General features: G+C 42.1%; 1 protein-coding gene across 2 annotated transcripts in view; it reads left to right on the plus strand.

Annotated features, from left to right (window-relative positions):
- Window positions 1-24,593, plus strand: part of LOC124112191 — a 41,720-nt gene that overhangs the window by 7,597 nt on the left and 9,530 nt on the right. Inside the window, exons 1-2 of one of the 2 annotated variants that reach the window (XM_048382637.1) lie at window positions 13,201-13,681; window positions 14,086-14,633. In XM_048382637.1, the coding sequence (XP_048238594.1) occupies window positions 14,567-14,633 (67 nt within the window). In that variant the 5' untranslated portion in view covers window positions 13,201-13,681; window positions 14,086-14,566. Of the gene's footprint in view, window positions 1-13,200; window positions 13,682-14,085; window positions 14,634-24,593 lie in introns of those variants that run through there. The other variant, XM_046472190.2, reaches the window with a different exon arrangement.

Raw genomic sequence — 24,593 nt, forward strand, 5'->3', positions numbered from 1 at the left:
TTCCCGGGCGAAGCTCTAGGCTCATATATCCAGCGCTTCCATCAACAGAGATCAGTTACCAACCTACTGACGTAAATCTCCCGAAACTTGAGGAGTCTAAGTTGCTTAGGCTACTGAATTGACATTGTTTCATGTTGTGATCCTGTGTTTGTTTAGAGATTGTAACGATACCAATGTTTGTATTTCTTTTTAGCATTTTCCGTGCACAGAATATGTCTGTTTAGCATCAGGGCAAAGACGGCAAAGACATCATTTCAGCTTTGGAGCAAGCTGCTTGAAGAAGGAGAAAGGCGTTACGACAGTTGAAGAGCTAAAAACGTACAGTTGTAGAGATAGGAAGGTGTTATTACAGTTGTAGAGATTGAAAGGCGTTATTACAGTTGTAGAGATAGGAATGTGTTATGGCAGTTGTAGATATAGGAAGGCATTATTACAGTTGTAGAGGTAGGAAGGCGTTATTACAGTTGTAGAGATAGGAAGGCGTTATGACAGTTGTAGAGCTAAGAAGGCGTTATGACAGTTGTAGAGAGAGGAAGGCGTTATGAGAGTTGTAGAGATAGGAAGGCGTTATGACAGTCGTGGAGATAGGAAGGTGTTATGACAGTTGTAGAGATAGGAAGGCGTTATGACAGTTGTAGAGATAGGAAGGCGTTATGACAGTTGTGGAGATAGGAAGGTGTTATTACAGTTGTAGAGATTGAAAGGCGTTATGACAGTTGTAGAGATAGGAAGGCGTTATTACAGTTGTAGAGATAGGAAGGCGTTATGACAGTTGTAGAGGTAGGAAGGCGTTATTACAGTTGTAGAGATAGGAAGGCGTTATGACAGTTGTAGAGCTAAGAAGGCGTTATGACAGTTGTAGAGATAGGAAGGCGTTATGACAGTTGTAGAGATAGGAAGGCGTTATTACAGTTGTAGAGATAGGAAGGCGTTATGAGAGTTGTAGAGATAGTAAGGCGTTATTACAGTTGTAGAGATAGGAAGGCGTTGTGACAGTTGTAGAGCTAAGAAGGCGTTATGAGAGTTGTAGAGATAGGAAGGCGTTATTACAGTTGTAGAGATAGGAAGGTGTTATTATAGCTGTAGAGCTAAGAAGGCGTTATGACAGTTGTAGAGATAGGAAGGCGGTATGACAGTTGTAGAGATAGGAAGGCGTTATGACAGTTGTAGAGCTAAGAAGGCGTTATTTCAGTTGTAGAGATAGAAAGGCGTTATTACAGTTGTAGAGGTAGGAAGGCGTTATGACAGTTGTAGAGATAGTAAGGCGTTATTACAGTTGTAGAGATAGGAAGGCGTTATGACAGTTGTGGAGATAGGAAGGCGTTATTGCAGTTGTAGAGATAGGAAGGCGTTATGAGAGTTGTAGAGATAGGAAGGCGTTATTACAGTTGTAGAGATAGGAAGGCGTTATGACAGTTGTAGAGGTAGGAAGGCGATATAACAGTTGTAGAGCTAAGAAGGCGTTATTACAGTTGTAGAGATAGGAAGGCGTTATTACAGTTGTAGAGATAGGAAGGCATTATTACAGTTGTAGAGATAGGAAGGCGTTATTACAGTTGTAGAGATAGGAAGGCGTTATGACAGTTGTAGAGCTAAGAAGGCGTTATTACAGTTGTAGAGATAGGAAGGCGTTATGACAGTTGTGGAGATAGGAAGGCGTTATGACAGTTGTAGAGATAGGAAGGCGTTATGACAGTTGTAGAGATAGGAAGGCGTTATGACAGTTGTAGAGATAGGAAGGCGTTATGACAGTTGTGGAGATAGGAAGGCGTTATTATAGTTGTAGAGATAGGAAGGCGTTATTACAGTTGTAGAGATAGTAAGGCGTTATTACAGTTGTAGAGATAGGAAGGCGTTATTACAGTTGTAGAGATAGGAAGGCGTTATGACAGTTGTAGAGATAGTAAGGCGTTATTACAGTTGTAGAGATAGGAAGGCGTTATGACAGTTGTAGAGATAGGAAGGCGTTATGACAGTTGTAGAGATAGGAAGGCGTTATGACAGTTATAGAGATAGGAAGGCGTTATGACAGTTGTGGAGATAGGAAGGCGTTATTACAGTTGTAGAGCTAAGAAGGCGTTATTACAGTTGTAGAGATAGGAAGGCGTTATGACAGTTGTAGGGATAGGAAGGCGTTATTACAATTGTAGAGATAGGAAGGCATTATTACAGTTGTAGAGATAGTAAGGCGTTATTACAGTTGTAGAGATAGGAAGGCGTTATGACAGTTGTAGAGCTAAGAAGGCGTTATTACAGTTATAGAGATAGGAAGGCGTTATTACAGTTGTAGAGATAGGAAGGCGTTATGCCAGTTGTAGAGATAGGAAGGCGTTATGACAGTTGTAGAGATAGTAAGGCGTTATTACAGTTGTAGAGATAGGAAGGTGTTATGACAGTTGTAGAGATAGGAAGGCGTTATTGAAGTTGTAGAGATAGTAAGGCGTTATGACAGTTGTAGAGATAGGAAGGCGTTATTACAGTTGTAGAGATAGGAAGGCGTTATTATAGCTGTAGAGCTAAGAAGGCGTTATTACAGTTGTAGAGATAGGAAGGCGGTATGACAGTTGTAGAGATAGGAAGGCGTTATGACAGTTGTAGAGCTAAGAAGGCGTTATTTCAGTTGTAGAGATAGAAATGCGTTATTACAGTTGTAGAGGTAGGAAGGCGTTATTACAGTTGTAGAGATAGTAAGGCGTTATTACAGTTGTAGAGATAGGAAGGCGTTATGACAGTTGTGGAGATAGGAAGGCGTTATTGCAGTTGTAGAGATAGGAAGGCGGTATGACAGTTGTAGAGATATGAAGGCGGTATGACAGTTGTAGAGATAGGAAGGCGTTATTACAGTAGTCGACGCAGAGTATAGTCCTGTTCTCACTATGTGCAATTTCAATGGTTCCTGAAAGAGAGGCAACAAATCTTTCAAAAAAGTGGAGGCATGTGTAGGACATTTCCAAATATGAAGCATCGGTGACCAAATTGATGTCAAAATGATGGAACAGGATACGTTCACCTCCCGCGAGTCCCTGGTATGAACACTGTTTGATGCTGATTCATAAACACCTGCTTGTGATGTAGTCGGAATCGTACAATGTTCTCTTATGGGTTTCGGCCTTTGCAAGTTTTGCTCGTTTGCATATTTGCTACTACCACCAAGATTTGCACCCAAGGTGGCCCCACTCAGGCTCTTGCCCACAGAATTCCATGTACCTTTATTGTTGTTATTGTAGTGTTGTGTTCAGGGAAAGAACCATTGGCTAAATATCCCTGTTCAGTTTGCTTCAGTTGTAGCTATTCTACAGATGACGAGCTGAACGGTGCAGGGACAAAACCGTCAGTACACCGACTGTACTTCAATATAAGTGATGTCGGTATATAAAGCACGAGTGATACACTGATGCTGCGGTATTTCCCGCGGCTGGCCAACAGAGGAGCTCCAGTCGTTGGAATGATAGAATTATACATGCAAGCATTTTTCTGGTTGGAAATTGGTTTCGAAATCAAGATAACAAAAAGTAAAAGTGAAACGCATAACAAAATCCTAAAGAATTGACAAATGGCAGTGAATGAACCATTCGTTATTTAATTGTTAGGGGATGTGGTGTAGGAGCGGCTGTTTAATACTGCAACTCCTTCCCAGTTAGGATACCTTTGTGCCTTCACTAAAAGAAGGTTCCACCGCCATTGTCAGTCCACAATGAATCAGGGCGACGCTTGAGCATAATAACGTCCAAATGGGCTTTCAGTAATTGAGAATTTCTAAGTAAGTATTGAAAAGGGACACATTCAGTATATTGGGTACAGATTCATTCGCACATATTCTAAAGATTACTGTTTACCACATAAACCTCTTTTCCCTACAGGCAAGTATGTGTTAATGAAACGAAGGTGAAAAAACGATGACGTACGCATTGTACGTGTTGAATCTTTAACTGTAAATTTAATCTAGGAATTTTGCTGTTGTTTCATCCAATATGATTATAGTTTACGGAAATACGGATATATTAGTATCAACAGGAACATGATCATCACATTTTGTCAGGATATCCACGCAGAATGTCCAGCGAACACATTATAGGCGAGGGTAAAACCTGAAGAAAAATTATCTTTTACCAGTTTATTTTTCACAAATTCCATTTTAATCCCAGCTTTTTCCACTTTCCATACACCTCTGACAACACCGATTGAGGTTCCGATGTTCCTATTTTAAATTGCCCTTGGCGTATTGCAATCAAACCAAATTGACATTTGTTCGATCAATCGATACACATCTTATTAACAATAGCATGACTATAATCAAAATAGGATGCCGAATGAAGACAACTTTTATCAAAATACACTGATAATGACTATAGATTTTTCGCATTGAAGCAATTTGTCTGCCACCCAGACAGGTGGTTGTTCCCTTGAGAAAGACATTGGATCAAACTGAAATGTCAACATAAATATGAAATTGAAATGATTTGTATTATGTTGTCTAAGATCCACGTGTATGCACGAAGCACATGCAGCATACACGTGCAATGTGTACCGCTTCATGTAGATGTTTTAAAGAACAGTCAACATCAGTGCTGCTTCTGCTCTGAGCACACTCGGTAATAGATACAGTTGCAATCGATAGCTGAAAGAATAGCGTACACAGCAAGGCCTCAGAATCAACATGTGCTCAGATTTGTTTGAGTGTCTCGGTGTTGCTGTGGATAATGGGAAGCCGTTAGTGCTAACACAGAAGTGACATGTGTCGCTGGGTAACAGCACAGCCGTTAGTGCTCACGCATCAGTCAAAAGGTTACAACACAGCCGTTAGTGCTCACGCATCAGTCAAAAGGTTACAACACAGCCGTTAGTGCTCACGTATCAGTCAAACGGTTCCAACACAGCCGTTAGTGCTCACGCATCAGTCAAAAGGTTACAACACAACCGTTAGTGCTCACGCATCAGTCAAAAAGTTCCAACTCAGCCGGTAGTGCTCACGCATCAGTCAAAAGGTTCCAACACAGCCGTTATTGCTCACGCATCAGTCAAAAGGTTACAACACAGCCGTTAGTGCTCACGCATCAGTCAAAAGGTGACAACACAGTCGTTAGTGCTCACGCATCAGTCAAAAGGTTACAACACAGCCGTTAGTGCCCACGTATCAGTCAAAAGGTTACAACACAGCCGTTTGTGCTCACGTATTAGTCTAAAGGTTATAGCACAGTCGTTTGTGCTCACGTATCAGTCAAAAGGTTACAACACAACCGGTAGTGCTCAAGTATCTGTCAAAAGGTTACAGCACAGCCGTTAGTGCTCACGTATCAGTCAAAAGGTTCCAACAAAGCCGTTAGTGCTCACGCATCAGTCAAAAGGTTCCAACACAGCCGTTAGTGCTCACGCATCAGTCAAAAGGTTACAACACAGCCGTTAGTGCTCACGCATCAGTCAAAAGGTTACAACACAGCCGTTAGTGCTCACGTATCAGTCAAAAGGTTCCAACACAGCCGTTAGTGCTCACGCATCAGTCAAAAGGTTACAACACAACCGTTAGTGCTCACGTATCAGTCAAAATGTTACAACACAACCGGTAGTGCTCACGCATCAGTCAAAAGGTTCCAACACAGCCGTTTGTGCTCACGTATCAGTCAAAAGTTACAACACAACCGTTAGTGCTCACGCATCAGTCAAAAGGTTACAACACAACCGGTAGTGCTCAAGTATCTGTCAAAAGGTTACAACACAACCGTTAGTGCTCACGCATCAGTCAAAATGTTACAACACAACCGGTAGTGCTCAAGTATCTGTCAAAAGGTTACAACACAACCGTTAGTGCTCACGCATCAGTCAAAAGGTTACAACACAACCGGTAGTGCTCACGCATCAGTCAAAAGTTACAACACAACCGTTAGTGCTCACGCATCAGTCAAAAGGTTACAACACAACCGGTAGTGCTCAAGTATCAGTCAAAAGTTACAACACAACCGGTAGTGCTCACGCATCAGTCAAAAGGTTACAACACAACCGGTAGTGCTCAAGTATCAGTCAAAAGTTACAACACAACCGGTAGTGCTCACGCATCAGTCAAAAGGTTACAACACAACCGGTAGTGCTCAAGTATCTGTCAAAAGGTTACATCACAACCATTAGTGCTCACGCATCAGTCAAAAGGTTACAACAAAACCGGTAGTGCTCACGTATCTGTCTAAAGGTTACAACACAGCCGTTAGTGCTTACGTATCAGTCAAAAGGTTACAACACAGCCGTTAGTCAACGAGTTACAAATAAATATTGGCATTTTTTATGAAGAGTTGTTGTAGGATATTCTACTTTCTCTACGACTGTGACTGGAGAGCGTTACGAAACACATTTTGTGATCTAAATATGGACTGGAAGATCACAACCGGTAGTGCTCACGTATCTGTCAAAAGGTTACAACACAGCCGTTAGGGCTCACGTATCAGTCAAAAGGTTACAACACAACCGGTAGTGCTCAAGTATCTGTCAAATGGTTCCAACACAACCGTTAGTGCTCACGCATCAGTCAAAAGGTTACAACACATCCAGTAGTGCTCACGCATCAGTCAAAAGGTTCCAACACAGCCGTTTGTGCTCACGTATCAGTCAAAAGTTACAACACAACCGTTAGTGCTCACGCATCAGTCAAAAGGTTACAACACAACCGGTATTGCTCAAGTATCTGTCAAAAGGTTACAACAAAACCGTTAGTGCTCAAGCATCAGTCAAAAGTTACAACACAACCGTTAGTGCTCACGCATCAGTCAAAAGGTTACAACACAACCGGTAGTGCTCACGTATCAGTCAAAAGTTACAACACAACCGTTAGTGCTCACGCATCAGTCAAAATGTTACAACACAACCGGTAGTGCTCAAGTATCTGTCAAAAGGTTACAACACAACCGTTAGTGCTCACGCATCAGTCAAAAGGTTACAACACAACCGGTAGTGCTCACGCATCAGTCAAAAGTTACAACACAACCGTTAGTGCTCACGCATCAGTCAAAAGGTTACAACACAACCGGTAGTGCTCAAGTATCAGTCAAAAGTTACAACACAACCGGTAGTGCTCACGCATCAGTCAAAAGGTTACAACACAACCGGTAGTGCTCAAGTATCAGTCAAAAGTTACAACACAACCGGTAGTGCTCACGCATCAGTCAAAAGGTTACAACACAACCGGTAGTGCTCAAGTATCTGTCAAAAGGTTACATCACAACCATTAGTGCTCACGCATCAGTCAAAAGGTTACAACAAAACCGGTAGTGCTCACGTATCTGTCTAAAGGTTACAACACAGCCGTTAGTGCTTACGTATCAGTCAAAAGGTTACAACACAGCCGTTAGTCAACGAGTTACAAATAAATATTGGCATTTTTTATGAAGAGTTGTTGTAGGATATTCTACTTTCTCTACGACTGTGACTGGAGAGCGTTACGAAACACATTTTGTGATCTAAATATGGACTGGAAGATCTGCAAGCAGGTTGTTATTGTCTACGCCGGGGCTATTACTAAGCCGGCTCTGGCTAAGGCAGAGGGTGTCAAGGTCGCTCTCTTTCAGACTGCGCTTAATCTACGTGTTAGGGGTGTGACACAGTGGAATGCAAGACCGGTAACTCTTGCCACTTAATGAATTTATATCATCCATACGCTTGTGATTTGTTAAAGGGCAAGTTCACACGGAAATGAACCTATATTTCTTGTACTTTTTCCACATTAAAAGTGTTAACCTAGTAGTGTCATAGACAAAAATATAAAAATATCACAATTAATTAACATATTTTTTGCATTAAAACGATTTATATTTCACATTTACCAAGTGTCCTATTTCCATAACAAAAACACCACGGCTTATGCCCCTTGCAATATGACGTCATTGGTGCCAATTGATAAGCATTATGACGTCATCATGCTTTGTTAGAGCCGCTTCACGTGGTGTAGGTACAGGTGTGTGATGGCACAACCTGTGTGCAATTAACATAGACACAATTAAGTTGAATTATTATTTAAACAACAGCAACATATTATATTTCTTGTATTTTTTCTCAGTTTCTCTACAACAATCCAAATCTACAAAAACAGTTATATAAATAAAACAACTCTCCTTTACGACACATGAATTTCTGAGTTTCCAGACAAATTTCATTTATTATTTCTCTGGGGGAATGATACTTTGAAAATAGATATATTTGCAAGGTTTAATGCTGTGTCTCTCCAGGCCATGTCTTCACGTGATACGGTCTGTCCGCGTAGTGTTACATGTTCTATATTCAATCTGTGTCAGCTGGGTGCGTGATTCTGTAGCTAGGAAGTAGATCACTGTACACGTGCCCATCAGTAATAGCCCAGGTGCCTGGCTTGAGTTGTAGTAGATTACAGGTACCTGGCTTGAGCTGAAGTAGATTACAGGCACCTTTCTGGATCCATAGTGCATTATTAGTATCAATAAATGAATTATATATCCTGTCTTCTGTGAGCTAGTGTCTTAAAGCCCATGTCTGTGAGTATCACGTTATGGCTGGCACCACTAATGGCTCCACAGATAGTTCGTAGTTCATATAAATGTAAATGTTCCAGTTTTTTTCTGCTCGTTTGTACAATGATAACATGTACTGTAAAATGTGAGAAGTAATATTAATGTGGCATATCATAGGATGGACACGTGAGTATTTACCATTTTTCTGGATAATCTGAATATTAAAATTCCTCATCGAGAAATTGATCATTGGACATAAACTTCGCGGCCAGAGAAAGTATAGGTCAAGTTCCATGATCGATAAAAATATAACATGAAGAGGTTTTGCAGTGTTCGAAATACCTGCCTGCCCGACTTTCCGAGACGGGTTGATTTCAACTCGGGCTGCCAGATTTTCAAATCCCCCTGCCCGACGGTCGGGTTATATTTCATATGTGACAATATTCTAAATATTTCCCGATGATAATCATTAATTCACATGTAAAGATGAATGATAAAATGTAACCAAAAAGAAACCCCATTAGCTTATCCTGAGAAACATATGATTATAGTGGGCAGGCAGGTTTTGGTCAGGGCTGGCAAGTATTTCAGCTAGCCAGTCCTGTGGTCTGGCTGAAATTTTTGGGAGTTTCATACCCTGGGTTTTGTTGTGAATTATAATATAATCTAGGGAGGGGTAACAAATGATTGATCAACCACAGTTTGAATGAAATTGTACAATCACAGGTAATGTAAGCTCAAAGTAAACAATGGTGGGGTAAGAAATTTCATTTTCAAAAGTTGTCTGAAATGTCACCCAAAAATTGTTACACTACAAGTTCATTGTCGACACAGTTGCCTTCAATAGCGTGTATGACCTCCAGCTGCCTCAATGCATGCTGTGATACGCCGCCTCATCGATGACGTCAGTTTTCTGATGACGTGGACTGGAATTCGTTGCCACTCGTCTCTCAGGGCCTGCTGCAATTCTTGTCTGTTGACGGGAGGCTGATGGCGTGCTCTAATCTGTCTGTCAAGATGGTCCCACAGATCTTCAATAGGATTCATATCGGGTGAGTGGGCAGGCCAGGGCAAAACGTCAACGTTCTGCTGGTTTAGAAAGTTCCGACTCAGTCTGGCAGTATCGGGCCTGGCATTGTCGTGTTGAAACAATGTCCCCTGCTGTTGGTTTTGTAAGAACGGAAGCACAACTGGCTACAACACTTGGTCTCTGTACTGCACAGCGTTCAGGTTTCCCTCTATAATCACCAAATGAGTCTTCTGATCTCCACAAATACCGCCCCACACCATGACACCTCCCCCGCCGAATGGATGGACCTCTCGAATACACGCAGGAGCCAAACGTTCCCCTCTGCGTCGATAAACTCGTTCTCTGCCGTCATTTCGAAACAAGTTAAACCGACTTTCATCAGTAAACAGCACTCGACGCCAATTTCTCACTTGCCAGCGTCGAACCTGTCTCGCCCATAGCAGTCTCAGGCGTCGATGTTGAGCAGTCAGTACCATTCCTCGGAAAGGACCATACGCTCGGATTCCAGCAGCACGAAGTCGTCGTAGTACTGTACGTTGGCTAATGGGATGTCCCAATGCTGTTGCTGCCGTCGCCGTCGCCGTAACGAATCTGTTTCGCAGGTGAAGGAGCCGTATCTGACCGTCTTCCAGTGGTGTTGTCACTCGGGGTCGTCCGGTTCTAGGCCTGTCCTGTGTCCTCCCTGTCTGACTGTACCGTTGAAACAGCCTGGCTACTGTCAATGGTGTACAACCAAACCTTCTGGCAATTTGGACCTGTGTTGCCCCCATTTCGGCCATCTCTCTCTGCTCCTGTGACAGTCATGGCATTTCTTTTGTGTGCTTTCATCACGTGTGGTTATACCCTGCAGACGAACGCATTTATACAGCAAACATGCACGTGCAGTTATTGTCATAGGCGGGAAACCTGTTTCACCATGTTTTTGTCCCCGCACGAGCGCCGTCAAAGGTGGCGCTTTGGGTGAGGTGTTTTTGGTACCTGTTCCTGGGCAGACATAATCCCAATACCCACTTTCCACTAGTTATCGCTGTTTTTAGGAAAATTACAAATTACGAACCCATACTTTCTTTTGCCGCTTATTTTCTTTTCTTTACCATTTCATTTTTTATGATTATGGACATGTGCATGTTTGTAGTCGATTTATTTGAATGTTAACTTCTATTTCAAAATTCACTTCATTTACTAACATCATTAAAAAATGTTCAGAGGTCTTTATTCTTTCGAACCCCTCTCCATGCAATTTTTCTTCATGTGGCAGAGCGGAGGTAGGGTCACGCCGAAGACCCGGGTTCGATTCCCGACATGGTTACAGTGTGTGAAGCCCATTTCTGGTGTACCCCGCCGTGATATTGCTGGAATATTGCTAAAAGCGGCGTAAAACCATACTCACTCACTCATGTTTCAGACATAGGTCTTCAGCTACCCATGCTTGATGTAAAAGTCAACTATGCTTGTCGTAATAGGCGACTAACGGGATCGGGTGGTCAGGCTCGCTGAATTGGTTGATGCATGTCATCGTATCCTAATTGTGTGGATCGATGCTTATGATGTCAATCACTGGATTGTTTGGTCCAGACTCGATTATTTACATACCGCCGTCATATAGCTGGAATTTTGCGTTAAAAAAACAAATCTTGAGGCAGAAAGCATTGCAAAACTTGTCTTATTTTGGTAACAGCTCCTGAATTGAAAATTAACTTTACAGCAAAAGCATACTGCACAAACCTTCTAAATACCTGTCCTTTCAAACTGAAAGCGTGTTTGTGTATGGCATTGATTAAACGAGTCAGCCAGCATATATCGGCATCAAAAGAAATATTTCTAATTGTGAATACCAACATTTCAATTCTGAAATTCACTCCATCTTTTGCATTTAAGGAAGGCTATGGGAAAAAAGACCATCTGTCTGATAGCTTTAAAGCAGTCGCACTTATAGGATGTCTAGAGAAACTCCTATGATTCGACTGTTGTGTTCAGCAATGTCATGTTGATGTAATGGCAAAATAAAAGACTTTTCTTACCAAAGAACTGACAACATCAGCCTATTGTGTCTGTTTCCGGCGTCTCAAAGATGCAGCCGCAGCCATGGTCACAAGAAAGTACGAATGCCAAGTGACACCATCGATGTGGTACATTTGTTGAAAGAAATCAAACGACTCCAACAATTTTTTTGCTGATGAACGGGTTAACAAACAGTAAGATCCCACAGTATGGACCAGAGAGTGTAGTTCTTGATACTTTGAAACGTTCAGCCACTATACCAGAAAAAGACCTCATGTTCCAGAATTTGCAAAGGGGTATTAAGGAACATTCTCAGTTGCCCCAAAGGTCCCATAATATTCGGGAACCACCAACAGTGTTACTTTCCTATAGGAACACACCATCTCATCCAAGTTGCCCAATCGGGGACATGGATTTGACAGCTCATTGTGTAAATTCCCCAGCTTGTGGTTGCGAGGAGTTCGCGAAAAGATGGGTGTATCCTGCCCAGCTGGTGACAGCCATCGCAAACACATGGACAGGCAAGTGCAGTGTTCACTTGATAAAATACGGGTACAAGTTAAAACGGGGAGTTTGCAACAGGTGCAACAGATGGGACAGGATTCGTTCATCTTTCGCGAATACCTGGTAGGAACGTTATTTGAAGGTGATTCATTAACACATGTTTTATATCTAGTTGGAATAGTTCAGTGGACCCTGCTTGAGATTTCTTATAATTATGGATAGGATATTGTCGGTTTTATTTACTATGAAAATATGACTTCAATCGTCCTGCAAAATCAACCATAAACTATTATGGCTATGAACTTCGTAGGAATATGTTAGTATGCATCTTTCTGGCAGTACGTATGGCTAATCTTTATAGATTTTCTGGCTGTACGTTGTGATGTGTTGGTGACCTTTCTGACGGTATGTAAGGGTGTATTGGTATACATCTTTCTGACGGTATGTATTATAGACCATTTTACGAACAGGTGGGTTAAGTTTGGTATTTCCCGCACATTCCCACAATCGTCACATCGGTCATCTGTACCTTTTCTTCCACTAACGATTGTCATATCTCTGCAACCTTTGGATGCGATCGTTCGGCCCAGCTACATTTATGGGTAACAACTTAACAGAAACCTCCCTCTTAAAAAAAACGTCGACCAATATATGACGTAGTCAAATTGCAAGCGCATATCCGAGTCTCCAGAAATGACGTCCACATAAAACAATGTTTTATCTTGAAATAAACACGCTTCTTTCTTCATTGTCCTTTGCGATTTATGTTATATATCTGTATAAACAAGTCGCCTTTGTTTTCCTGATGAAGTAAGGAGAAGTTGCAGAGGAGACAAGCGTTGAATCAGAGACGTACTATTTGACATGTTGGAATCTGGGCGAATCTGGGATACGAACCCAGTATTAGCTGATCCTTGCACGGCTAAGGGACGCAACTCTCAAAATCATCTTCTCAGACAATATTGCCCCTCACGAGAAAGACACATGCGTATTCCTTACTCGAAACACCCTAATTTATTTTCAATAAGATTTTACAAGAACGCGACGTGAATTGTTTCGTGCAATTGGCAAGACTCATACAGCTACGTAGAGCATTGTTATAATATAGACTATATATAGCCCAGCGTTTTATTCTATTCAATTTTCGGTGTCACATCTCAGGCAGTTGTCGCTGGGGAATCGCCGGCGTTCGCTCTGAACACAGGTTGTCGCTAACAGCAGGGCTTCGCTCGACTCCGTCAGTTAAACCTCACAGTGTGATTTCAATCATCTTTTGTCGTAAATCAGCTTGGAATCTATTACCATAAAACGGTTCGATATCCGGTGCCGTTCATTCTGCAAGAGAGCAACAGTTGTACCGTGCACATTGTCGTTCGGGTCCGGTCGGGAACCTCAGCTGCGGCGGAGAGGAATCTCACTGCTGTTTTCTCAAGCGTCCTTGTGCATTCACGTTGAATATTCTTTCTGACTTGGTGCTGCTTAGTGATAATTCAAAACCATTTGTGGGCTTTTAAGCGATCGTGATTACTTCTTTGGTCTCGACCCAGCATCGACTTGTGTTTCGGGGCGTTATGTAAGGAGACTGAATGCGGTATTTAGCTGTTAAGTCCTGGACCTTCGCGATCAATTGGAGAAGAATCAATCGAACCGATATTTTACATTGGTCTGGTTTGAGACTTTAGTAAGTGTCTGTTTTTCATGATTATTTCCAAAATTGAAAAGATTTCAAGAGAGGATCCAGCCAAGCACCTCGTATCCGTTTTCGGTCCATATACTTCCGGTTCTCGTTGAAGTCAATTTAGTAAGGATTTGGAAAGGTCATAAAAAAGATGTAAAGATTTGTTTGTTTCATATTGCAGGGTCTCCAGTGTAATTTGAATTACACGCAGTGAATCCCGTGCTTAAATACACAACTATTAGGATCAAAGACATTAGCTGTGTTTAGTTCTTTACTTTATTGCAAGCTCTTCTCGTGATTTATGGCCCTATTTCCTGATGAGGTATTACATCACAGAGAAATACTTGCATGATTCATAACCACTAGTCAATGTAATGGTTTAAAAGTTTATGCATTCCAATTCGCAGGGGCAGAATGGGAACACGCTGATGTATATACTATCGCCAGTCTTAGCATTCACAGCACGCGCCGCGGCAGATGAGGTGACCACCCAGCTGCCAGTTTTAATTGAAGCGTATTCAAAACAGATCTGTAATCTGCCACATATTGCCATAAAAAGTCATCTTTGTTTCCCTGAGGAGGTGAGGAGAAGTTACGGAGGAGACAAACGTTATCATCTTCGCGGAACTTCGACCCACACAGGCAACATATTGCGTAACGCTGCAAGCTCCCTACACTGCAAGTGCTTGAGCCGTGACCTATATGAAGTCGGCCTCTCGGCTTGGCCACACATACGCACGGGAAACAGAAAGAAGCCAAGGCCCATGAATGATACTACAGAATACTGCATAGCACCATGACACGCTGACAGCCCGGCGTCTGATGGTTGCCATAGCGACGTATTACGAAGTAGGCTAGCTCGGATGTTGATACTTACATCTTTCTCCTATGATTGTTACAGTGTGGTTGATGACGTTCCTGTCGGCGGCCTCAAAGAACACGGAGTGCCACTCGGGTAAGTGTGTCCTATCCAGCTACTTTTTATGAAATAACTTGTCAGGCTTATAGTATATCATATTCAAATATAAATTTGTTCTTAGAAGTTATTATGACTTTCCGTGTCCAGTTATATCACTTAATTGATTGCCACACGTCAAATATCTGATGTGCAACACGAATTTTATATGCACATGTATTGAGACACGCTATGCAATCTTCAGATGCATATCGAGGCGGTCGGGAAGCCTAGTGGTTAAAACGTTCGCTCGTCACGCCGAAGACCCGGGTTCGATTCCCGACATGGCTACAATGTATGGAGCCCATTTCTGGTGTCCCCCGCAGCAATATTGGTGGAATATTGCTAAAAGCGGCATAAAACCATACTCACTCACTCAGATGCATATGACATTTTTTTTTGTAAAATAAATTAAACTGAAATTTTGAAACATTTATCGATATGCAGTATTTATGTAGTTTGGATTTAAGATTCTAACATGCTTCAAGTAAAATTTCTAAAGCCAGTTTTCCATGCATTCTTCACTTCTCAATAATTTCCACAGTATGACTCTATAGCTTCCGATCATCATAGCCACACACCGACATTAATACAAGTCTAACGTCAAATGGAATATCAGTGTCATTTTATAACCATTTTACGAGGAACGATCAGTGAAACTCATTTAGAGTAAACCGGCTTACTGTGAGACGCACAGCAATTCCACTATACAGATTAATAGCGGATAACACACTTGTATCCCAGGGTGCGACGAAGTGAGTTTCGAGTGGTCGTTGGGGTACGACTGTACACTAAGCCAGGTTGAGCATCACAGTTATATGGCCATTCCGGTGCCAATACAACTCGATTGGGTATTCTTTCTTGACGCACATATAACGCGGACGATTATCACCTTTGTCTCCTGGGGAATCTCTTAAAAGAGGTGAGGTGAGGTGAAATGGGGTTTAACGTCGCGTCCAAGAATATTGCACTTATATAGCGCCGTACATGCACGTGTGTGTGTGTGGCTGCTTGTACTAGTCCAGACTGATGCCGATTTATAGTGCCAGCCCACTGAGATACCATGCCACAGTTTAACATGAATGCCCCACTCAGACACAGTATACTCGCTCCGGGCCGACCAGTCCTTGTTTTAGCCCCTTAATGCCGAGCGCTAGACAGGGTCACAACAAGTACCATCTTTTAACGTCTTCTGCTATGAAACGGCCGGGCGGACGCTCTACCGCTGGTGCTCACAGATATAGTGTGTTCATCACGTGCATCTTAAATTCACATACATCATGTGCACCACGTGTTCGTGGTGTTGGAGGGGGAGGTGGGGGGCACGTGTGGCCCAGTCGTAAAAGGCCCCGCGATTCGCTGTGAAGAGTTGCGTCCCCTGGGCAATCCAAAAACCCATGATTATGGGTTCGAATCCCGGTTCGTCCCGATTATGTTTCTAGGTTTGTCAGCACCATACTCATGCTCGTTGGTTTTACCGATGTGACCTGCATCACTTCGGGCTTTCCTCCACCATTAAGCTGACACGCCGTGATATAACTGGAATACTGTTAAAAGCAGCGTTAAACCCGACTCACACGTAAGACTCATGGTGTTCAGCACATCTTGTATTCATATAAGTGTTCCTAGGGTTGACATACTGTATTTGTTTTGTGCTCCGTTGTAAAAGAATATTGCGTCCCGTTACAGCCTTTAGTGAGACAAGGTATGGTATTTAAAAAGTACATTATATGTATATATATCACAGCAAAAAAGGGAAAATGTCAGGATAAGATTTGTATACAGCGAACTGTTAAAAGGTATCAAACTGATAGATACTCATTTAAAAAACTAATACTGGCTGATAGGAATGATTTCCAATGATTTTTAGCATCGGCAAGCGAAGTTGGCGACTAGAAGGTAGAAACTGATATTCTAGAAAAAGTAAATTCGCCTTTTTGACAATTTCCTGCTCATAAATTTCGCCGATGTGTTGAAATTGGGCACCTGAGATTTTGCTTACTGTGCTAATTTTATTTGAACAGACAGTCTCCCTTGCCAGCAGTGGACATTAAAAACTAAAATGCTTTGAATAAATGTATTGTAGAGATTATTATTTAATAAACACTTTCAAATGGTGATGATACAAGGTGTTCGCGAAAAGATGACGTATTCTCCCTCATCGGTGGCACCTGACACAAACACTTGCAAAGACAAGTCAATTGTACACCTGAAAAAAAAACCCAGAGAAAATATGATAGTCAAAATAGAAAATTGTATCAGTTATCATTTTTGTCACTGCGTCAAATATGAGAATGTCCTCAACATGTCTACCATAAAACCGTTCGAAACGTAGGAAGGTCCGAGTCGAGAGTCGCTGTTCGGGGGTATATTGAAACTTAATTTGAAACAATTAGGTATTTATTTTCGTTCACACCATTTAACTCCTACATGCACCCAAACTGAGCAGTGGTAATGGTGCATTGACACAACCACCAACCACCCCCACCCCCCACCCACGGGCGTCTGTGTCGAACAATCCAAATTGCCTTACAAATTAAAGCATCACCATTCGTTGTGTAACACAGTATATTCGATCCATTGTCTTACAAAACAGCATCGCTCTATTGTGCAAGAATCCCCATTCTAAAGACCACGCACTGTTATTGTCTTATTGACTTACAAAGTATCACCGTTATAGTGTCAGTTAATCCCATACTTTTGACGAAGATGGCATCCACGTGTTGTTATCGGCTGTGTCTAACCATTTATTCAGTTCCAGTGTTCTAGGCGTGTCTGTTCCAAGAATCGTCCTCACTGTGAAGCTGATTTCCTTATTGTTAGTGTGGTTATGCTGGCATCGTGTTGTGTATGTTTGTTCTTTGACATTGTACTATGGTAATACAAGGCTAAATTCGAAACAAAGTTTTCCTCAGTAAATTACACATTTACTGTTTCCGTGCATTGTCAAACAGCTAGGGTCTATCATATGGCAGTTGTCTCGTGATATTGCGTGGATCTTGTCTTCCCTGGAATCCCTAAAGATGGCTTGTCGTAGAAGGAGGAGAAGGGGGGTGGGGAAGGAGGAACAAAAGCAGTGCTAATTATGATGGTTACCGTCTTGCGAGTGGCGGAGGTTGTATCAGTAGTACTGGTAGTGTAGGAAGTGTTGGTGTTGGCAATAGTACTTGTAGTGGTGATGGGACCGCCTCCGTGGTCTAGTGGTAGAGCGTCTGCCCGGAGAGTGAAAGGTCGTGAGTTAGATCCCCGGACGCGTCATACCAGAAGACGTTAAATTATGGGACATGCACGTCGCTATGTAGGTGCAATACTCTTTAATGCGACGTTACATCCCATTTCACCTTACCTGTAGTGGTGATGGTGTTAGCAGTAGTCGTGGTAGTTGTGATGGTGTTACCAGTAGTAGTTGTAGTTGTGATGACGTTAGCAGTAGTCGTGGTAGTTGTGATGGTAGCAGTAACAGTTGTCGTTGTAGTCATGACGGATGCAGTGGTAGTGATTGTGGTAGTGTTCTGGTAGCGAGTAACAGTTGTTGTAGTGATGACGGATGCAGTGGTAGTGGTAGTTGTGATGGTAGCAGTAAAAGTTGTTGTAGTGATGACGGATGCATTGGTAGTGATTGTGGTAGTGATCTGGTAGCAGTAACAGTTGTTGTACTGATGACGGATGCAGTGGTAGTGATTGTGGTAGTGATCTAGTAGCAGTAACAGTTGTTGTAGTGATGACGGATGCAGTGGTAGTTGTGATGGTGTTACCAGTAGTAGTTGTAGTTGTGATGACGTTAGCAGTAGTCGTGGTAGTTGTGATGGTAGCAGTAACAGTTGTCGTGGTAGTGATGACGGATGCAGTGGTAGTGATTGTGGTAGTGATCTGGTAGCGAGTAACAGTTGTAGTGATGACAGATGCAGTGGTAGTGATTGTGGTAGTGATCTGGTAGCAGTAACAGTTGTTGTAGTGATGACGGATGCAGTGGTAGTTGTGATGGTAGCAGTAACAGTTGTTGTAGTGATGACGGATGCAGTGGTAGTGATCTGGTAGCAGTAACAGTTGTTGTAGTGATGACGGATGCAGTGGTAGTGGTAGTTGTGATGGTAGCAGTAACAGTTGTAGTGATGACTGATGCAGTGGTAGTTGCGATGGTAGCAGTAACAGTTGTTGTAGTGATGACGGATGCAGTGGTAGTGATTGTGGTAGCAGTAGTTGTAGCACAGTACGTTTAGTCGCAATAGCAGTAGCAGCAGCAGCAGCAGCAGCAGCAGTGAGAGCAGGAGCAGATGTGGTAGTAGTATCAGTAGCTACTGTACTGTATTTGCAGTACTATTCGGAGTACGGTCCGTCACTGTTCGCGGCTGTACACTGTTTTCCGGTAGCGGCAATGCCAATGTCCAATCCACTCCAAAGGACGTCGGTGTTTTTACGAAAACTCATTTTGAAATTAGACTATATCTAGCACAACATCCTGTCCATTTCAGTCGTTTCAGTAAACCCGTGATTATCAATTTCCTGCGCAGTTCCCCCGTATCGTTAAACAAGCCTGTACCGATTGTTTTATCCTGTCACTGTTGACATATTGCAACTGACGTATTGCATCAGCCCGAATCAACACCAAAAGATTACAGAAAAAACATGTGTGAATACATAATTGTCAAATTGATAGAAAGTGACAATATATTGCGGTCGTTAAAAACACTTCAATGGAACCCGTGCAAAGACCACGGCGAAAATAATAACGAGCAAGGTCGACACCAAGTTTAGTCATGTGGATACAATCGATTAACATGGAGGAAATTTACATGCGTTGCTCTTTTGTAATTACCTTGCCGTATGACCTATAGTATTTAATTACCAGTTTATGGAAATTGACAAGAGGTATCTGACATTTCAGTAAGCGGCATGCACAGATCCTTGCTCGCGAGTAAAGACGTGGCGTTGTGGTTCGTATTAATATGAGAACTCGGAGTACTGTGTGACTGCCATATGGTAATATATTCATGTCATTTATTTACAGTATATAGTGACAAATCCGAACCTATCACGTCTGAGTGACGATTAACTGATATAGAATGTATGGATATAATTTCTGTTGACACAATTACGACAGCAAACCTCCTATATCGTCTCAATCGAACACGAACAGGACTCCAAATATCTGAAGCTTTCTGTCGAATATACGGGACCCAACAATAAATATTTTCGAGATGTATTGGGTGTACGTGCGTGCATGCATGTTTGTTTGTGCGTGTGTTTATGTACGTGCGTGCGTGTCTTTGTGCATATGCGTTCGTGCGCACGTGCCTTCGTGCTTGCGTTTGTGTGTGTGTGTGCGTGCGTGCGTGCGTGCGTTTGTGTGTGTATTTCTGTTAGAGACTGGATCTTTTGGTCACTGCTTCAAAACACGAAATCTTAGGAGGGGCCGATAAATTAATTTCTCGACAAATAAAATTTCAGGACTTGTGCAGCAAACGTTTTGGGTTGAAAAATGGACAAATATTGTTGCCACTTTTTTTCTGGAACAAATCATATATTAATGTCCAGATTTACAATATTAAAAACCCCCAACTAAATCCAGGCCCCGCGCTCTGGATATCCAATGTCCGGTCCCTTGCTGAAAACTAAGCATATTATAAATATAACATTCTCCCGCCTCCACACATGTTATCTAATCTAAAACGCCACTGGGGAAAATATATGTATGAGATATGCATGTCATTTGGTATCCGACAAACAAATACATGAACGTGAACCTGCCCTTGTTGTGTATCAGACTTTAAGGCCTACATCACAATGAGAGGACCGTGCTCTGAGACAAATACCCGCCTTCATAGTGACCCCACTCCCGGAGCGTCGTGGCCAATATTTGATAAAACCCTCAAAGGAATGGCTTTACAAATACATTTAGACTCCCAACGATATTACTCTGACAAATGAACTTGTTAATATGAGAAATTGCCCGTGACAAATATCCTGCGTAGAGCAGGGTCGGCGTGCTTCTATTTTCTCTCATCACACAAGATGAAGACAGGAAATTACATGACATTTGATGAATAAGGAACTTCATCTAATGAACGTTATCCGTGTATGCCAGACAACCGGAGACGGCGATACGTTTGTTCCACAAGGCTGAGATGTAAATGTATAACGTCAACGCTAGGGAAGCACCGGTCTCGACATCCAACGAAACCGATATCTTCGGCGTAAAAGGCAAAATTGCGGTGAAAAATACATAAATGGAACAAAATAATCAGTGATGACACCAGGTATTTGCGAAGTTCGTAAGTCATTCCTAGGATCTCAACATGATGTAGAAACACTTGCATTTAAGTAATGTAAATTATGTATAAAATCACGAAAATAACATTTGACATGTATTTATAAGTTGAAGAACAAACGAATGTGAGTGAGTGAGTTGGGTTTAACGCCGCTGTTAACAGTATTCAAGTCATATCGCGTATGTCAGCTTGATGTGGGAGGAAAGACCGAAGTGATGCAGGTCTCAGACGTTTACCACTTCGGTGAAACCCACGACCACGGGTTTGGTGCTGACAAACCTAGAAACATAATCGGGGCGAACCGGGATTCGAAGCCACAATCATAGGTTTCTGGCGTGCCCAAGGGACGCAACTCTGCACAGCGAATCGCGGCGCCTTAGACGACTGGGCCACCCGTGCCCGACAAACGTATGTGAGGCAACATCTACAATATCAACTCAAATGCGCTCACTGAGTATTTCACCTGATGACGGGGCAAATAGCTCCAAAACGTCGTTGCAAACAATAAGAAAGTTTCATGTATTTAGTGAAAAATACATGTTAAAGATAACTTCTTTACTTCATACGAGCCGCAATTCGCTGTGCGGAGTCCCATGGCAGAGTTGCTTCCCTTGGGCACGCCAGAAACCTATGATTGTGGGTTCGAGTTCCGGTTCGCCCTGATTATGTTACTAGGTTTGTCAGCACCATACCCGTGCTGGTGGGTTTAAACAAGATGGGAAATGTCTGAAACCTGCATTACTTCTGGTCTTCCTCCCACATTAAGCTGACACGCCGTGATATAACTGGAATACTGTTCAAAGCGGCGTTAAAACCAAACTTACTTAATGATCACTCTTACTTCATAAAATATATATTTTTTAAAGTGGTAGATATCTTGCTTCAGAGGAATGTACCGTCTAACTAAATCATTTTGAAAGTTTAAGTATGAATAAATGAATTGCAAATGATTGCAAACGTATTTGCTTTTTGTTTCAATAAATCTAAAAGATATTTAAATGTATACAGTGATCACACCGGTTTTTACGTTTGTACGTCCATAAACGCAAGAAATATTTAAATCAATTCTGAAATAATATGAGGCCAGCACGGGTGATAGTCAAACATAACAATGGAGACATTGTGAAGAATTACTTTACCTTCCCTTGTATTGTGAAGAATTACTTTACCTTCCCTTGTATTGTGAAGAATTACTTTACCTTCCCTTGTATTGTGAAGAATTACTTTACCTTCCCTTGTATTGTGAAGAATTACTTTACCTTCCCTTGTATTGTGAAGAATTACTTTACCTTCCCTTGTATTATGAAGAGTTTCTTTACCTTCCCTTGTATTGTGAGAGTTACTTTACCCTCCCATGTATTGTGAAGAATTACTTTACCTTCCCTTGTATTGTGAAGAATTACTTTACCTTCCCTTGTATTGTGAAGAATTACTTTACCTTCCCTTGTATTGTGAAGAATTACTTTACCTTCCATTGTATTGTGAAGAATTACTTTACCTTCCCTTGTATTGTGAAGAATTACTTTACCTTCCCTTGTACCCATAGTCTCTGGGATCCGCTATTCTTAGAATCAGCCACAGGATTTGCTCCTGGGGTTTCGTAAGGCCACATCTCGTATTGTGTTAAGCCAATTTGAGTCACCTCAAATTCAGTTTGATGTTTTGAGTAGTTTAAAGAAATGCATTACAAGCAACAACAGCGGGCTGAAATTGACTCTAATTGTATTTAACACCTTGACTTCACACTCTGTTTGAAGACAAATATCGATTGGTATTTCACAATACATTTCCATACTGTAGGCTCCACGCATGTCTTGAGCGGACGCTCTGTGACGTCAGTCCGCGATGAAATGCCGCTGTTGTACTTATAATCATCAACCAGTTTGTAACTCATCCCAATTTTTAGAAGTGACCCCGACCCCGCCTTCCCAAGGTCATTGCTTGTGAATATATTTTTTGGTGGCAACGTGTTTCCTCATGATATGTATGGAGGTTTAGACCACTGACCCGACAATGTCACGACAGGGACACCGACAAATGCTTATCCGTGCGTGGAATCGATCACGGGTCTTCGGTTGTAGAAGTCAACACATTAACCACTACACTACTCTTGGTGCACGTAAATAGGGAGCCGTGAAGATCCGGGTTAGAATTGGTCTTCAGCAACCCATGCTTGTCGTAAGAGGCAACTAATGGGATCGGGTGGTCAGGCTCGCTGACTTGGTTGATGCATGTCGTATCCCAGTTGTGTAGATCGATGCTCATGATGTCAATCACTGGATTGTCTCGTTCAGACTTACTTGTTCACAGACCGCGTCATATAGCTGGATTATTGCTGAGTGCGGCGTTAAACAACACGTACAGAGGGGCGTTTATTTATATGCACAACTATAGCCAGAGATTGGAATTCTTGACTGATGGGATCTTCATAGGAAATCGGGACACGGGAGTCCCAGGCTTCTAAGACGCCGCAAGTCGCTGTACGGAGTTGCGTCCCTTAGACGTGCCAGAAACCTATGGTCGTGGGTTTGAATCCTAGATTCGCGCCGATTATTTTTCTCGGTTTGTCAGCACTAGATCAGTGGTCGTGGGTTTTACAAAATTGGTAAAGGTCTAAGATCTGCATTACTTCAGACTTTCCTCCGGCGTTAAGTGGACACGCGGTGATGTAACTGCAATACTGTTCAAAGTGGCGTAAAAATAAACTCACTCACTCACTCACTCTTTAACTAACACTGACCTATTTCTGCCAGTGTACAGGAACGTAGTATATACAACTTGATACTCTAAATGTTCTTACGTTATCGAACTAAATAATGTGACAATACAAAACATGAAAATGGCCTACTTTTACGAGAAGGATTTAGCTTGCAAATGTCAAAGTTGTAAGCCTATATTAAGTTCAGAAAGAGTAACGACACTCAAGTAAGCTATGCCACCTGAAAAGCAGAACTATCAGGAATTGATTCCTGGAAGCGAGGACAGAGCTATCATGCTAGGCATGAGGTTGGAACAAATGGGTATTCAAGGCGTAAGGTACCAACACCAGGAGCTCCTCTGCAAGCTACGCCCCCAAGACCCTGCTGGTGAGTTGCCTGACATCGTCAGTCTGTCGATGACTCGGGGGAATTCCCAGGAACCATTATGGAGTGTCAATACTTGAATTAACCTTTTAGTCTTCTGTTATGGAGTTATAATGTTTTGTAATATAGGCAAATGCAAAGTCTTTAAGGCTTTGCGTTCTGTTGAGGGGGAATACGGTAGACCTATTTCAGCCACATTGCGACTAGAGTACTGGCGCAAAAAACTCATTATAAGGTTTATTTCCCTAAGTTGTGGGTTGTGATTGTCTTTTCTTCTGTTAGTACCATGGCACCATTCTACAAATCGATCCCAGCACTACGACTGTCGTATGTCTATGTTTCTGATCGCTTTGTATTTCATCAAAATAGTAATGGTCAACGGCCTGCGAAACTTCTTAGCTACCATCACACTTAAACACATTAAGCATCAAACTCAAATAATTCACACAATCATCCATGACGATGACAATAAACCACAGCTTTTCTGATGGTTCGTGACTATGTCCATTAGATTCAGCCATTGTGGCCAGAGGATCCCCATTTCATTCGGACATCTCACTCTATGCTGTTCCGCAAGTCGTTTACTACCTTCATGATAACAATAAGGT

This window comes from Haliotis rufescens, unplaced genomic scaffold (genome assembly GCF_023055435.1).
Source record: "Haliotis rufescens isolate VD_foot unplaced genomic scaffold, xgHalRufe1.0.p SCAF_4, whole genome shotgun sequence".
NCBI classification, from domain to species: Eukaryota; Metazoa; Mollusca; class Gastropoda; order Lepetellida; family Haliotidae; genus Haliotis; species Haliotis rufescens.